The sequence below is a fragment of the Vigna umbellata genome, chromosome 7 (assembly GCF_029865625.1).
Source record: "Vigna umbellata cultivar VRB3 chromosome 7, Vumbellata_1.0, whole genome shotgun sequence".
NCBI classification, from domain to species: domain Eukaryota; kingdom Viridiplantae; phylum Streptophyta; class Magnoliopsida; order Fabales; family Fabaceae; genus Vigna; species Vigna umbellata.
In genome coordinates, this window is record NC_142171.1 from 36,789,378 (window position 1) to 36,807,160 (window position 17,783).

A 17,783-nucleotide genomic window follows, 5' to 3' on the forward strand; every position below is an offset into this window, starting at 1 on the left:
TGAAAATCAGTTATAATATAAAACGCGGTGGCAAATTTGTAAATAAGATCAAAACTTATTATTACGAAGTTAAGGACACTTTAAAATTTTTTTAATGTATTATAACTTATTTTTAGAAACCAGTCGTAATATCCCAATACTTTTTACCCCCTAATTTCTCTTCCCTTTCTTCCTCACTTTCGTTTCCCGTAATACACCACTACCATTGAACCACTCTTCCTCTCTTCTTCACTCTCCATCATCTGTTGTTCACTCAACCATTCACTCTCCATCAGTCGTTCATTCGCTGCCTTGCGAGAGCGTTTCTCTCGTCTCCATTATCGTCCATCAGTCGTTCATTCGCTGCCTTGCGAGAGCGTTTCTCTCGTCTCCATTATCAAAGGCTCTTGTTGCCTCTCCATCATCGAAGGCTCTTGCTGCCTCTCCATCATCTCGTTGAACCACAGTTCAAGCAGTAAGCACTCTCCTTTACCTCTCAGCTTTTCACCTACATCTTTCACCCTCAACTGCTAGGGTTTCTTCGAATCTTCATCTTCTCACCTTTTTACCGATTGTTTTGACTTTTCCTACATTTTTCATTGAAATCGGTTCCCTCAGTGTTTGTCTAGGTAGGCTTTGAGATGATTGATGCAATTGCTGTGTCGTAGGGGATTCCTATGAACACTGCCCATTCCAAAGCCATTTTCGGAAAAGGTTTGCTCGTTCCCTTGCTTAGATATTTCTATTTTCTGTTTCTCTCTCTATGATTATTGTATTCATGAATTTTTGCGCAAGTTGGTTTGTTGCAGGTTTTGTTGGTGAAGTTCATGTCTTCTTTGCAAATCCTCATACTTACATGAATCTGAGTGGTGAATCAGTAAGGAAACAGGATGTGCTGATTTTTTTCTCTCTCTTAACCATTTGAATATTTAACTTTAGATTGTGCAAGTTGTGCTATCTATATAGCTTGTCACTTGCCACTCTCAAAAATTTATTGACCACGAGTTCCTTTAATCGCTTAAGCTTATAGTCTACTTTGAAGGGTAGCTTTTCTAATATGCACATTGAAATTTACTCTTATTGGTTGGAAGTTTTGTGAAGTTATATGTACTATTGAAAGTATTTAAGTTTAATATTACAACAACAGGGATAGGAAAATCTCGAAATTGACAATGACTGCTAAAGGAATACCAGTATTTTCGGCAGTTTAAGCTCTGACAGAGTGGATGGTGTTTAGCTCCCTTAGTTTCTTCTCATTTGAATATTGGGTGTTTAGAAGAGCTTATACTGAGCTAATTTTAAAGTGACTTATGAATTTCTTATGAGTCCCTTTAGCTTATTTCAATTAGTTTCAAGGTGAATATAAACATAATCTCTTCTTATTTTAGTACGCTTATTATATAGGCTCTTATGTTATATTAATCTTGAAAAAGAACTTATTCTGCTTATCCAAATGCACTTATAATATTTCTAGACTGTTAGAGCCTAGTATATTGAAAACTAGAAAGTTGTAGCAAGTTGGCAGTCATGCCGACAATCATGGAATCAAAGTTCCTCTTATTAAATTCAATAGTTTGACTAATTTAGGTATATCATATTGTTTAATCTTATTAAATATCGTTTGCTATGATGAATACACTTGTGAGCTTCTACTAACCTAGCTTACTTTTGTAGGGTTTAAAATCTGAGTTAGAAAAGGCTTCACCTACTTTTGGCCGTGGTGCTACATACTTGAAGGAATTACGCATTAAGGCCTTACCAAGGTTGGTATTATCCTTTTCAAATGATATATTTTGGATACTGTTTTCTTTGATGCCATGTGATTTCAGTTGGATTACACTTTAAGATATACATGTACAAGCTATCTTTGATAGTATAACCTGCATAAAGGGTCTAGATAAGATTACTTGTTAGGCTTGGTTTCTGCATTAACTGTGCCAAGACATCCTTCTTCAGTCTATTGAAAAGGAGTCAGCCTAATTTTGGTTGTACATTCTAATTCCCAAGGGCGTTTATAAGACTACTTGATTGAGGGTGGGATTTTTCCTAATTGCAACTATGAAATTCCAATAACAGTTCAAACAGAACGCAACTCAAACTAAGTAAACTTTTGGCCAAAGGATAAATAATATGTATATATCAGCTTACACTAGTGGAAGATCAACATCTGAGGTAGATTCACTAAGCATGTGCTCCATCTCTTGTATATTCTGTTTTAGTTGACGAGACAATTTATCTTTTGCTGGGAGTTTTGCAATGCTGGGAGTATTGCTTACCAGCCACTCTATACACTTTTTAAGTCGTCAATAACTTTGATGAAAAGATGAAGCTAACATCGTTATATATATTTCAGACATATCTGCCAAGCGAAACACCGACTCCACTGGTGAAATATAGAGAAGAAGAGTTAGTTAATTTGGGAGGAGATGGAACGGGATAACGTAGAGAGTGGGAGAGGGTCTATGACTATGATGTCTACAAGATAACGATGAAAATTATGTGCGTCCTATTCTTGGAGGGTCTGACACCTTGCCTTATCCTCGTAGGGGGAGGACTGGTAGAAGACCAACAAGGAAAGGTTGGCTTTTATTTCTACACTTGACCATGCTAGAATGATCCTTATCGTGAATATTTGAGCTAGCCATATCGGATGAATGTTGTTTATTGTTTAGAAATTAGAAGTACTTATTTTAAGTTTGAATATTTATATTTTGCCGCTGATAAATTCTGGTGTTTTGATGAAACAGATCCAAAAAGTGAGATGAAGCTTTTGGACATTTGAAGTTAGTGGCCCCATATTCCCTATTTTTTCTCCTTTTCTTACAAATTATTAGGAAGTTTATATAACTTTGTCATTTTGTTTTTATTTTCTATTTATTTATTTTGTGTATTTTGTATCAGTGCTATGCTGCACTGTAGTTATTAAACGTTCAAGAATACATTAAAAACATTTTGTTTTATCTCTCTACTGAAAGAGTGAGATAGTACAGTTAAAAAGGTTTATTGGTTATTTATAGATATAGATATTGTTCTCTCATTTAAGAAATGAAATATTATAGGTGTCAGCACTTATTGGAATTCTATGATCTTCTTATTCCAAATATTTTTTTGATGGCTCTATGAACTGTGATAAGTTAAAAATAATTATTGGTTATCCTATAGATTATTTCCAATAGGATATAAGTTTTCTTTGCTTTTTTTTCTAATTATTGATTAATTGTAATCTTTGTGTGTCTAACTTCTTAATCCTATCATATCCAATTGAATTACTATATACTTATGAGTTCTCCTTTACTGTAACAACCACAAGCTTCTGTTTATGAATCAAATCTCTTTTTAGTGATATAGCAATCATATCATATTGATAGATGATAACAGAACAACTTTGTCCTTGTAGCTGTTCAAAATTTAGTGAGAATTTTCAAATAAGAAAATTACCAATGTCACTTGCACTTGTAAATTATGTGATTATTAATCTTTTACCTTTTTATAAACTATCATATCTTAATTTTTTTACTCAAATGAATAATTTATTTGAGACCGAATAGTTTATGTTGATTTCAGTTCTATCTTACTATTTTGAAATTTTTTATCAAATTGGATGAGAAGAATATTATTGTGTATTCATTATTATTTTTTTAAAAAAACACATATTATAACGTACTAAAGGATGTACGTTATGATATGTTGATCACATATTATAACGTACAAAAATATATACGTAATAATAGATCACATATTATAACGTAAAAACAAATTTACGTTATAATATCTCTCGTCTTATTATAACGGACAAATGAAAATTTGTCATAATAAACTGCGCATATTATAACGGACTTCAGAAACTACGTTATAATATGTTGAAGTTATTATAACGTAAATTTCTGCTACGTTATAAAATGCGCAGACTTATTATATCGCCCAGAACTATATCCCCAGTAACTACGTTATAATATATCATTTTTGTACGTTATAAAATGTCATTTTTCCACTAGTGTTTATATCGTATCAAAATACTTTAATAAAAAAGTTTTATAAGATTCAAGGCTTAAACTTATAACTCTGGAATCTTAAATTTTGTCTATTACATCCAAGTTTTAAATTTATAACCTATATAACTTTTACAATAAAGATCTGAAAAGAGAAAGAAGTTTTTATTTAATTTTTTTCTCTCTTGTATATCAAATGTTACTTGATATAGTTAGATCATTCAATAGAATTTTGTATGACTTATGTATAGGTAAATTTTGAGTCCTCTAATTTAAGGATATAATTAGACGTGAAAAAATAATATTAAAAGCTCTTAAATTCATAGTCAACCTACAAATACACATGGTATGAAATTTTCTTCCCGTTGGTAGGTAAAAAAAGCTTTCTCTTTTTTTATTATCAACCTAAAAGCTTGTCTTTTTCACATTTATCCCACTTTTGTGTGAATGAAGTTGGGAAGTACCTGTACCATCGTATAAAGTATGACCATGTATCACCCTTCAATCCATGGAAAACATATTTATTAGGAATTTTTTATAAAAAAGTTAAACCAAATTATTGTAATCTTTATATTACTTTTCTATATTTTTTATAGGCATGTATTAATTTTAAAATTTTCATAGTTTTGTTTTAATGATAAAAACAATATTTTTTATTTTCGCTTAATTATGTTTTAAAAACATTAAGTAAAAATTTGATTAATTTTAATTGAAAATTTGTATTCTTACATGAAAGGAACATGTATGTTTTTTTTAAGAAAGGTTTTAAATTATAAAACTAAATCTATTACTTAAAGTTTTTCTATGATAAATGTATTTAAAATTTGATTTATTCAAATAAATGACCTCATTAAAAAAATGTTAATTCTCTTTTAGTGATAAAAATTGAAAAACTATTATTTTTATACTTAAATTTGACCTTAAAGACAACTTTTATGACTTAAAAACTAGCTTGCAATCATGTTTTTGTTGAAGTTTTGGAAATAAGAGAGTTAGACAGGTTTTATGCTTGATTTCTTTGTTTTTACAGGTTTTAAGATTAATTAAGTGAAAGAAGAGAATGAGCTAGGAGTTGAATTCAAAAAAGGAAGAAAAAAGTGCATGAAAGGTAGAAGCCGCAAGTACCGCTCAGCGCCATTCACCGCTGAGCGGCACTTTGAAGACCCGCAGTCACCGCTGAGGGGCAAAACTGCATCTGAGGGGCAGAATATAAGTCACGCACTTACCGCTGAGCGACATTCTTATGGGTTTGGGCTTACTTTTCTGTAATATTTAGAAGTCTATATAAGGCTTTAGTCTTCCTAAGGTTAGTATCTTTGGCTGGAATGAAGCAGAAACACACTTTTTCACCCCTTGGAGGAGGATTTTGGATGCTACAGCTCCTCTCTCACCTTTCTAGGTTTTATCTTTCACTCTTTCATTGCATTTCATCTAGTTTCATGATGACAAATTTATGAACACCGAAAAACGGCGCCACAAACTTGTTGAACAATCGACAAGTATGACCGAATCGTATCAAGTAATAAAACAAGGTAAGACCAAGTATCGTTTTCCCAAAGGACTCACGACCTAGTTTAGCTATGTGATTTGTTGATTATTTAAGACTTAAGAACAAATTGATTATAGGTTTTAATGCAAAAGACAATAACTAAACATGTATGCATGAATTTGATCAATGGTAAAGAACAAAACAAACACTTCAATGAATTATATGGATGAGTATGTTGTTGGGGTTATCAATTTCATCTTATCCACTCTCATATATTTTCAGGAATTCATCATTCTTATCATCAATGCTAATGCCACTCTCTAAATTACCTTGCAAGAAGGCCTATCCCTAATTACGAGTTCATAATATTCCTAGCATTCCTAGTAATTAGTTCTTAAAGTTCAGGAGCTTAAAGGCAACCAATATGCTATTGGGAGAAATTCCCCGGATCTAGACTTCCCCGTACGTTCCCGTATCGACAAAATCAATAATCATGGCAATGAATGAGTTAAACAAAGCAAGCATTAAGCAAAGAGGAAAAACCCTAGCTAAAGATGAAAGAAAGCATATATCTTAATATAAGACATTAAATCAAATTCCATATATGAGAGTTTCACAAGACTACATTGATTCCCCAACAACAATACAAGGTTTAGTTCACCATATTCATGGTGAAACTAGATGAATAATAATGAAAGAATGAAAGATAAAACCCTAGAAAGGTGAAGAGGTAGCCTGGGCATCCAAGATCCTCCTTTAAGGGGTGGAAAAGAGAGTGTTTGCTTCGTCTCTGCCAAAGATACAAACCCTAGGACGTCCTAAAGCTTATATATTATTCTAAAATTACAGAAAATTAGGCCCAAGCCCAAAAATAGTGCCGCACTTTATGGGAAAAGCTTGGAACTAAACTTCTATTTTCTACTACATGTCACCCACAAACTGATGGGCAAACTGAAGTAGTAAATAGATCTTTATCTACATTATTAAGGGTAATATTAAGAGGAAATAACAAATCTTGGGATGAACATCTACCTCATATTGAATTTGCTTATAATAGAGTAGTCCACAAGACTACTAATCTTTCTCCTTTTGAGGTTGTTTATGGTTTTAACCCTATCACACCTCTTGATTTACTACCTCTTCCAGAATCATCTTCTTTTCTTCATAAAGAAGGTGCTTCTAAAGCGGAGTTTATCAAGAAGTTACATGAGAAAGTTAAAATCCAAATTGAAAAACAAACTCAAAAATATGCAGAATACAACAACAAAGGGAGAAAGAAAATAGTTTTTGAAAAAGGAGACCTAGTTTGGCTTCATTTGAGAAAGGAAAGATTTCCCTCTCAAAGGAAATCCAAACTTAGTCCAAGAGGAGATGGTCCATTCAAGGTGGTCAAAAGGATAAATGATAATGCATACATATTAGACCTTCCTGAAAGTTATGGTGTTAGTCCTACTTTTAGCATCTGCGATTTAATTCCTTTCACAGGAGATCATCAACAGGATGAAGCAGATCTGAGGACAAATCTTTTTCAAGAGGGAGGGTCTGATGGAAGACCATCTAAGATGCACATTGGACCTCTTACTAGAGCAATGGCAAAGAGGATTCAAGAGGAAGAAGGACCACATACTATTTTGCTTCTATGGAAGGTTACTTATAAAAATCCTTCTTCTCTTAACTAAAGCACTTATACTTTGTTTTGTAGGAATTAATAAATCTTGGAGACTATGATTGAGCCATCCAAGAAGATTAATCAATAGAATCAAGCAAGGAGCCAAAAAGGAGGTGCTTACGGCATGCACCAACATTTTCCACGTGAAGTGGCTGATGTGGAAGGAAGCACACACCTTGCTGGATGAGCTGGACAGAGGCATGGACTTTGCTTGATCAAAATAAATCTGAATAATTTGAATTTAGGAGGGAATTAGAATTAGAAATTAGGCTCCTCTTCACCTATAAATAAGAGGGCCTTTTCCTTGTATTGATTCACTTTTGAGCTTAATGATATGCTGCAGAAATTGTTTTCCAGCTTTTGTGCTCTTAAGTCACCTTTGAATTGCTACTTCTTCTCCTTTCCTCAAGCTTCCTTCCTCTGTAGGAAGGCCCTCTGAGCTGTGAGGCTTCACCCATACACCTTTCCTCCATTAAAACACCTCAAACACTGCATCAATTCATCCATCCGCTGCACCATTATTCATTACTGGTTTCCTCTGGTCTGGAACCTCTTCCTACACGTTTCCAGCTGGGAATTGGATTCCATCACTACTATCACAATGTCACATGAATCGTCTTTGCCTTTCATTTAACCATAATCAAATAAATTCACAAGCATGCATCATCACAAGGACTTTTTCAATGGCTTATAATGTGGCTGGGCTAACAAGAAAATTGGTTTTTCTGGATCACAAAATCCTTGAGTTAAGAGAATCATATCAACACAATCATTCTTATTTATTCCCAACTTTCTTTTGCATTGAGCTTTGCTTTTTCTTTTCTTTTCTTTATTCTTTCACATTCTTATTCTTAGCTCTTACCTCAATGCTTTCAATTTCCCTTTCTATTTTCCAACAACCCCAAACTTGAACATTTATCAATACCACAAAATATTTTCTACTTAACTCAAGGTAAAGCTTTTCAACAAGGGTTTCCAAATCATGTTCAAAGCTAAAGGTTCAAAGGATAGAACACATAGTGTTCTCTTTTAGTGGCTAATCATGAAATTGGCTAATATAAGGGTTACCAAAAAATGACCTTGATCATATGATGCAAACAAGCAAGTAATTCAATCATAGAAAACCTGGGCAAAGTCATTCATGCTTTCACAGTAATAGTATTCAACACAAAAACTCTGAAGCTCAAAACCTCACATATAAGCTCATTCATATTTGACATAAACATCCTGCTTAATATCACAATCACAATCATAATATCATGCATTTGTTCACAAAGCTTGTGAACCACCTGTACAAGCATGTAATGTGCACATCTCAACATCAATCCATATCAAAGTATCATCAAGCATCACTTATCAAACCATCACAATTATAAGCAAACCATCACACCAGACAAAGTTTCCAATTGAGTACATCAGACCCTATTCTAAAACAAAAGTAAATAAGTTCAGAACACAAAACCAAATAAAAGCATAAGTCCTGCTCTAGTCATGATAGCATTCATCAGTAAATGCTATCTCAGCTCCCCATCAATCTGAGCTGTCATCTGTATCCTCTTCTTCTTCTTCATCTAAAGCATCCTCAAATGCGTCCTCATCATCCGCTTCATCATCTTCTTCCTCCATCTCCATAGCTGAAGCTTCAGCTGCTTCAGCTTTGCCTCCTTGTACCTGCTCTTCTGGCCAAGCTACCACATTATGAAATTCCTCCATAGTCCACCTATGTGCTGGAGGTGTATCATACATTCCAACAATCATCTCTGCAGTAGCCACTTGCCCTCTGTGGATAGACTGTAACTGCGCACCTATAAGAGACATGTACATGTCCCTCATTTGGAATGGTTCTACTTCATGTGTCTCAGCAGATGCCCTACTCTGTGCTTGCCCTCTTTCTCTACGAGTACGGCGTGGTGGAATTGGTTGAGCTGCTTCATCTCCTCCACAATATTGTCTATAATAAGCCTCATCAATTGCTTTCCTTGGCCTTTCAAAGGGTGGAGATGAAGTATCCACCCCAGCTATCTTGCAGAGGTGTGTGATTAAGGATGGATGTCCTAAGGGTGCTTTGTTGTTTGTTGTGTTAGCACACACCCTTATCTCATCAGCTATTACCTGTCCAATATTGACATTCAAGTTCCTGATTGCACAATAAAGGAGGAGTGCCCTGCTAAGAGTAATGTCTGACACATGAGAACATGGCTGAATGTTGGCATGAGAAAAGGCCATCCAATACTTTGCAAGAGGAGTCAAGTCAGTTCTCCTAATGTTTACCACAACGCCAGTTCTATTCCTTTGAAAATGTCCTCCAGGCACACATAAAACTCTCTCTACATCCTCAAAATCAGCTCCTTCTTCCATACAGAGAGCAAACTGGCACTGCTCACCAGCCCACACAGTATCCAAGAAGTTGTTGATGGAATTAGGATCATACCTGATAGCATGGCCTCTGACATAGCCCAAGTAATTCTCAGCTGGATAATCACCAATCTTTCTTGCATTAGTGTAGAATTCTTTTACCACAGCTATATTGGCAGGTGAAGGGTATGTGGCTAGCTTTCCCCAATCATTCCCTAACAATTGCTCTCCAAATTGAGGAACAAAGTTAGGTATCATTCCCACCTTTCTCTCCATCAGTAACCTCCTATCTTAGACCACCTTGAAGTGCTTCTCATGTTTGCGAGATAGGAACCTACTAGAATGGGGTTGTTCTGGTTCCTTTTCTTTTCTTTTGGATGCCATGGTCTTAAATCTTTTGCCTGAAGAGGATGCCATTCCTACATCAAACACAGATACCAAACCACACAACATGTTGTTAATCATTAGTAAAAACACAGAAAACACCTTATTTCGAGGCTAAACCACCGCTGAGGGTCAAAATCACCCTTCAGCGCCACCAGTGTAGCAATCCAGAACACAATTCAGCAAAAATCTGTTATCTGTCAGAGTACCGCTCAGCGGTAATTTACCCCTCAGCGGTAAATCTGCAGATTCTTGAAAATTTCGTTTTAACCTGTCCTAACTCCACGCACATGCAATTTTCAGTTTTTCAGATCAAAATCATTCAGTTTAATCGGTTCAAACTTCAATTAAATCATCAAATCATGCATGGAAATCAAAACCCCTAAAGATTCATGGTTTAACAATCAAATTCAAATTCAAGAACCCTAGAATGAAAAATGCTTGACTTACTTGGGTGGAGATGCTAGATGAACTGAGAATGCTTCCAAGCTATGATGCTCTCTCTTCCTACCCCAAAGTTAGATGGAATTAGTGATAAAATGAGTGAAAGAGAGATTTTTTCAAGAGGGATGAGGGAAAAGTTGTAGAGAACCTTTGAAAAAGTATGTAGGAGTGTGTGTGCAAAGAAAAATCTGAAAAGAGACACTAATGCGCAGCTTAGGGTATAAAAATACCCTAATGGGCTCGGGTCCCGCTTAGGGGCAACCTAAGCCCAATCTGCGACACTACCGCTCAGCGGCACTTTCGGAAAGTGCTCTTCTTCTTCCTAGCTTAACCTAGGTGCCTTCTACCCATGCCTCTCACTTACTCCCTGCAATAATATGGTCAGATTACTCATGCAAAATCCTATCATGCAACTACAGCAGAACAAACAAAAATATAATCAATCAACTGGGTTGCCTCCCAGGTAGCGCTTGTTTAACGTCACGAGCCTGACCCAACATCCACCAACACCCATCAGTAGGTGCAAAATTTTCTTACCAACACCCATCAGTAGGTGTAACAAACCTATTATCCTTCAGTGGATACTTAACCACCTAGCATCCTTCAGTAGATGCTATATCCCAACAAAATATTTACAGAAATAATATCCAAAAGTTCAAAATTACATCACCAAAACAAAAATTAAAAGTCCTTAAATCACTGGGTTGCCTCCCATAACGTCACTAGTTTGACCCAATAAAGTTCAAGTTCCTTCTTCCTGGTTGATGTCCATATTCCACCAACTCCTCAACTGCTTCCTGTGTACTGTTTTGACTCTTCTAGAATATGGAGACTCTATCTCTATCATCTCCTTTTCTTTATAGCCTTTCACAACCCACAATTTGTTTTTGACTCTCACAGGTGTACCCAGTTGGAGTTGTTCTTTCATCCAGTCATCAGGAACTTTCCTTCCTCTTCCAGTCTTCTCTTTTTTCGGTACCTGAAACAATAAAAAGTGCTTACCTTTAACCTTGGGCTTTTCATCTTGAGAGCTAGTCATGAGTACATCTTGAAATGCAGCTTTATGACTAGCTTCTTCCTCCTGCATCTGCCTCTCATCTTTGAAGACATCTACAACAACTCTCTCTTCTCTGTCTTGGAGCACCACTATACCTTCGTTCACATCAATGATAGCTTTGGCCGTTTTCATAAACGGTCTTCCAAGAATAATGGGTATCTTTTCAGTCTCCATCTTCATCACCACAAAGTCTACCAAGAACTGGAGTTTGCCCACACAAACTATAATATCTTCTGCTATTCCACAGGGTTCCTTTGAAGATCCATCTGCCATTACTAAGTTAACCTTTACAGGTTTCACATCAACATCACCGATCTGCTCCAGTAAAGAATAAGGTATCAAGTTAACACTTGATCCTAAATCGAGTAAGGCTTTGTTTATCCTCTTTTTCCCTATTGTGCATGGAATGGAGAAACCTCCTGGATCTTTTGCCTTTAGAGGGAATGACTCCTTTTTAACAGCTTTATATTTTTTTGTATCATCCTTTCTACGTCTTTTCCTTGTAGAGACTTCTTCTTCAGGTTTAGTATAAACTGCAATTTGTTGTAGTATCTGATTCCAAGGTACATCATTGTCCACCATCTTGAATAATTCTGTAAAATCAAATTGCTTCTTTTGATTCATTGGAAAAGGAAAAATATCATTACTCTCTATCTCTCTTCTCTCTCCTTTCTCTTTTCTCTCTTTTTCTTTTTCTCTCTCTTCTTTTTCTTTTTCTCTCTTTTCTTTTTCTTTTTCTCTCTCTTCTTTTTCTTTCTTTTCTCTCTTTTCTTTTAACTCAACTCTCTCATCATTTTCTTTCTTTTCTCTCTTTTCTTTTAACTCAACTCTTTCATCATTTGTACTCTCCACCACTTTGCATTCTTCCCTGGGGTTAACCTCAGTATTAGCCCCAAAATTTTTATTTGGCCTCTCTTCCAATTGCTTGGTAATCTAACCCATTTGAGTCTCCCAATTCTTAATAGAAGCCTCAGTGCTCTTTTGAGTAGACTCAGTTTTCTGTATGAACTGATTAAGAGTCTCTTCTATCCTTATTGACCTTTCATTTAGTATAACCATCTGTTGCCATAAGGTTGGTTGTTGCTGTTACTTATTGAATTGCCCAGTTTGTCCAGCTTGCCCAGTTTGTCCGTGACCAATGCTTGGGTGTGGTTTCCACCCTTGATTAAAATTCCCCTGACGGTATTGATTGGCCATGAAGTTTACATCTTCTAATGCTTCTACTGGAAAAGCGCATTGACCATTGATATGGTCTCCTCCACATACTTCACACAACTGTGATTGAGCCTGTGCAATAGTCTTTAACTCTTTTGGTAGTTGTGCAAGAGTTTTCGTAAGAGTCTCCAGTTGTTGAGTTAGTATCTTATTTTGTGCTAGCAAGGTATCATGGGTTTGTAATTACATAACTCCTTTTTGTTGTATAGGCGCTCCTCTTTCACTGTTGAGCTCATTGTCACTAGTAGCCATATTATCAATGATTTCTGTAGCTTCCTCTGGAGTTTTCCATTTTATATTTCCTCCTGCTGAGGCGTCAAGCATCATCTTGGTTTGTGGACCAAGACCTCCAAGGAAGGTTAGGACTACTTGCACATCATCAAAGCCATGCGTGGGTGTTTTTCTTAATAAGCTTTTATACCTGTCCCATGCATGCCCCAGTGATTCTTCAATGCCTTGCCTGAATGATGAGATCTCTTGCTTTCCTTTATTTACTTTTGATTGTGGAAAGTATTTGTTTAGGAACTTGGTCACCACTGCTTCCCACTCTGTAAAACTTTCTTTTGGAAAAGAATTTAACCAAAGCTTAGCATTGCCTCCTAGTGAGAATGGAAACAAGCTAAGTTTGATTGCTTCATCCGACACCCCATTTATTTTCACCGTGTTGCAAATCTCATTAAAAGTTGTGAGGTGCTCATATGGGCTTTCGTGAGACAACCCATTAAATTGATTACTCTTCACCAGTTGGATTAATGCTGGCTTAACCTCCATGTTGACTGCATTGACCCTTGGTCTTGCTATGCTGTTAAAGTGTTGAGGTTCAGCTATATTGGTGTAATCTGCAAGAGTTCTTCTGGCATTATTATTCTCCATATTTTCTGTGCTATGGTTAGAACCTTGTGGTGATGGTTGTAATAGAGTTTCCGAAGGAGGAAAAAGTTCTCTAGATGTACGGATTCTTCTCCTCCGTCTACTCTCGTCTAAACCTTCAAAAAGAGGTTCTGCAGTTTTCTTGCTTCTAGTTCGGATTGCTTCCTGCATACACAAGAAAACAAAACCCTAGAAAAATTTGTTAGCACAAAAAGATATAAAAGAAGATATAAGATAAGAGATAAGAAGATAAAAACAGAAAATAAAATAAAATAAAATAAAATAAAATAAAATAAAATAAAAATAAAAACCAAAAGATAAAAACAAAAAATAAAAACAGAAATTCAAAATTCGAAATTTAAAATTCAAAATTCAAAAACAAGTCAAAGATAATCAATAATCACACAAATAAACCAGTTAAACCACGAGTCCCCGGCAACGGCGCCAAAAAAACTTGATGACAAATTTATGAACACCGAAAAACGGCGCCACAAACTTGTTGAACAATCGGCAAGTGTGACCGAATCGCATCAAGTAATAAAACAAGGTAAGACCAAGTATCGTTTTCCCAAAGGACTCACGGCCTAGTTTAGCTATGTGATTTGTTGATTATTTAAGACTTAAGAACAAATTGATTATAGGCCCAAGCCCAAAAATAGTGCCGCTCAGCGGTAAACTACCGCTCAGCGGTAAGTGCGTGAGTTGTTTTCTTCCCCTCAGCGGCCAAATCACCCCTCAGCGGATCCAACGTGACTGCTTTAGTGCCGCTCAGCGGTAAACTGCCGCTGAGCGGCAATTGCGGCTTCTCCTTTTGCACTTTTTGATGTCTTTTCTGATTCCATCTCTGTCCTTCTTCACTTCTTTCACCAAATTCACCTTAAAACCTGCACAAAAACATTGAAATCAAGCATAAACCTGTCTAACTCTCTTATTTCTAAAAATATAACCAAAAGCATGATTTCAAGCTAGTTTCTAAGTGTTAAAGGTTGCTTTTAGTATCAATTTTAAGCATGAAAATAACAGTTTTTCAACTGTTATCATTTCACCATGAATATCTCATGGTGAACTAAACTTCTTTTGTTGTTGGGGAATCAATGTAATCCTTTTGAAACTCTCATGTATTGAATTTGTTCTTTAATATATATGCTTTCTTTCATTAATTGTTAGGGTTTTTCTCCTATGCTTAATGCTTGCATTGTTTAACTCATTCATAGCATGATAATTGGTTTTGTCGATATGGACACATACAGGGAAATCTAGATATGGAGAATCTCTTCCAATAGTAGTATAAACCTAGACATAGGAATATGATAGTTGATTGCCTTTAAGCTTTTGTGGTTTATAATGCATGAATAATTGCTAGGGAGACAAGACATTGTAAACTAGTGATTGTGATTAGGCTTTCTTCGCCAAGACATCGGGGTTAAGGTAATTTAGAGAGTGACATTAACATTAATGAAGAAAGATGAATTATTGAATACATGAGAGTGAATAGGATGAAATTGATAAACCCCAACAACATACTTATCATATATTTCAATTCACGTGTTTTGCTTCTTCTTTTCCATTGATCAATACATGCATTCATATTTACTTTTCATTATTTTGCATTTAAACCTACAAGAATTTGGTCACAAGTCTTAGATAATCAACAAATCACATAACTGTCTAGGCCGTGAGTCCTTTGAGAAAACGATACTTGGTCTTACCATGTTTATTATTTGATACGATTCGGTTACACTTGCCGAGGGTTAAACAAGTAGTCTTTTTTGTATATTTCACTATAACTCATAAATAATAAATTTATTCTATAATAGAATTGAATATGAAAGGTGAAGTTGAGGTCAGCAAGAATAATTTTTCAAAAGACCTATGATGGAAGCAGCTCCACCAGTCACAATAGAGCTTTCCTCGACTCAGCAGGATGCAGCGGATTGGGAGAAGTTGATGGATGATTTGGTCACTCAAGGTGTTCGTTGAAATGTTTTGTGAGGTATGGTGGTGTGCATGAAGTTCGTCCAGCTCAGGAGGCCTTCCAAGAGGGAAGGAAGCTAGAGGAGGATGATGCTAAAGTGGCACAAGCAAGTGAACTCGAAGTCAGAGTGGCTGGAAGAAAATCAGCCGCATTTGTCTATTACATTCAAGTTGAATTTACAAAGAGGAGAGTCTCTCTTTTATAGAAAAGAGATGACTCTGAAGTGCCCAACAAGTTACGAAAATGGCAAGATACATGTGCTAGAAATGCTACCAAGCATGATTTACACATTCCATACAAGAAAAGCATTTAAAACGTGCTTAAAAATTAGGCGTTGATGAGTGGTAGAGGCTGTTTGGTTGGCTTCCTTTCTTTTCCTCCTTTGCTTCCCTTAGCTCACCAAGCTTCTTTGGCTGATTGGCTATGGTTTCCAAGCCTTATTTTTGTCCTACAAAACAATGTAAATGTATTTAGTAAAGTAATCATTCTAAGACTTAGAAAGAAAAGATCCTTTAGTTTAAAAGTCCTTATTCAACTTCCCTTTCTTAGTCTTAGTGTTAAGTTGATACTTCTTTGGATGGGAAGTCCCTAAATGGGTTGCCATCATTCCCTCCCTCTTTAAAAATGATTTGTTCTCAAATTAAAAAGAAAGAAGCATAACTTTGGTTATTGCTTTCCTTCGGGATTGATGAACAAATTTTCAATCCCCGAATATGGAGTCAAAAACTTCTTAACCCTCGACAAGTGTAACCGAATCGTATCAAGTAATAAACCTGGTAAGACCAAGTATCGTTCTCCCAAAGGACTCACGGCCTAGACAATTATGTGATTTATTGATTAATTAAGACTTGTGAACAAATTGTTGTAAGTTTCAAATGCAAAAGACTGAAAAGTAAATATGTATGCATGTGATGATCAATAGGCAAGAAGAAACAAAACACGTGAATTGAAATATATGGATGAATATGTTGTTGGAGTTTATCAATTTGATCCTATCCACTCTCTTGTATTTAAGAATTCATCATTCTTTTCATTAATGTTAATGCCACTTTCTAAATTACTTTAAACCCGATGTCTCGGCGAAGAAAGCCTAATCATAATCACTATTTTACAATGTCTTGTCTCCCTAGCAATTAATCATGCATTATAGTGAACAGAAGCTTAAAGGCAACCAACTATCATACTCCTATGTCTAGGTTTGTAATATACTGTTGGGAGAGATTCCCCAGATCTAGATTTCTCCGTATGTGTCCATATCGACAAAACCAATAATCATGACATCGAATGAGTTAAACAATGAATGCTTTGAGCAAAGAGGAAAAATCCTAACTATTAATGAAAGAAAGCATGTATCATAAAAATGATCTTGAAGAACAAATTCCATACAAGAGAGTTTCTAAAGGATTACATTGACTCCCCAAAAACAATAAAAGTTTAGTTCTCCATCGTCATGGAAGAACCAGATGAACAATGAAATGAAAGAATGGAAGAGATAGAAAAACCCGAGAAAGAGAAGAGGAGAGCCGTCACCATCTCCAATTCTACCCCCAAGGGGTGAAAAGTATGTTTCTGCTTCGTTCCCAGCCAAAGATACAAGCCCTAGGATGTCCTAAAGCTTATATAATATTCTAAAAAATACAGAAAAGTAGGCCCAAGCCTAGAAAAGTGCCGCTCAGCGGTAATATCGCGTGACGACTTCCCCTCAACGGCTTTTCTTCCCTCAGAGGTGCCCACGGGTGTTTGAGAGTGCCACTCAGTGGTAATTGGCGCTGAGCGGTACTTGCGATTTCTCTTCTTTTGCACTTTTCATGTCCTTTTCTGATTCCATATCTATCCCACTTCACTTCTTTCATCAATTTCATCTCAAAACCTGCAAAAACAATGAAATCAAGCATAAAACCTGTCCAACTTTCTTATTTCCAACAATTCAATAAAATCACGAGTTCAAGCTAATTTCTAAGTCATAAAGGTTGTAATTGAAGTCAATTTTAAGTATAAAAATAACAGTTTTTCAACTGTTATCAGGGATCAAATGTATATCTACAAAAAATAGCAAACATTAGTATGATTGAAAGGATATAAGAAAAAATAAGAAGACAAAATGAAGGCCTTTTGACAAAATTTTTAGTAGAAGTAGTTTTGGCCTTTAATTCATATTTTCTTTCACTTTGTTTTGAACATTCCCCGTGATGAAATGAAGAAACAAAGTGATATTTTTGTGAAAAAGAGTCAATGTAGGTACCTGTGAGTGAATAATTTAACAACATGCATACCTTCTTCTCCTTTCTCTTTTCTTGAGGAGATGGGTGAACCAACCTATGTTTTTCCATTCTTTCTTTTTCATTTTTCAATTTTAT

General features: G+C 35.6%; 1 protein-coding gene across 2 annotated transcripts; it reads left to right on the top strand.

Moving 5' to 3' along the window:
- Positions 1–283: 283 nt before the first annotated feature.
- Positions 284–2,995, top strand: LOC124843578 (ubiquitin carboxyl-terminal hydrolase 7-like). Of its 2 annotated transcripts, none has more exons than XM_088094099.1 (6): positions 284–454; positions 598–693; positions 789–856; positions 1,654–1,742; positions 2,333–2,557; positions 2,727–2,995. In XM_088094099.1, the coding sequence occupies exons 2-5, from the start codon at positions 657–659 to the stop codon at positions 2,367–2,369; spliced, it is 231 nt and encodes a 76-aa protein (XP_087950225.1). In that variant the 5' UTR covers positions 284–454; positions 598–656; the 3' UTR covers positions 2,370–2,557; positions 2,727–2,995. The 2 variants fall into 2 exon arrangements, with proteins under 2 accessions (XP_087950225.1, XP_047176311.1); XM_047320355.2 differs by having other exon boundaries at positions 609–693.
- The last annotated feature ends 14,788 nt before the right edge of the window (positions 2,996–17,783 follow it).

Excerpts from the sequence above, each read along its gene's own strand:
- LOC124843578 (XM_088094099.1), top strand. The coding sequence starts at position 657 with ATGAACACTGCCCATTCCAAAGCCATTTTCGGAAAAG. Across the intron at positions 694-788 it reads CAAAGCCATTTTCGGAAAAG|GTTTTGTTGGTGAAGTTCAT; the intron begins GTTTGCTCGTTC and ends GGTTTGTTGCAG. Across the intron at positions 1,743-2,332 it reads CGCATTAAGGCCTTACCAAG|ACATATCTGCCAAGCGAAAC; the intron begins GTTGGTATTATC and ends TATATATTTCAG.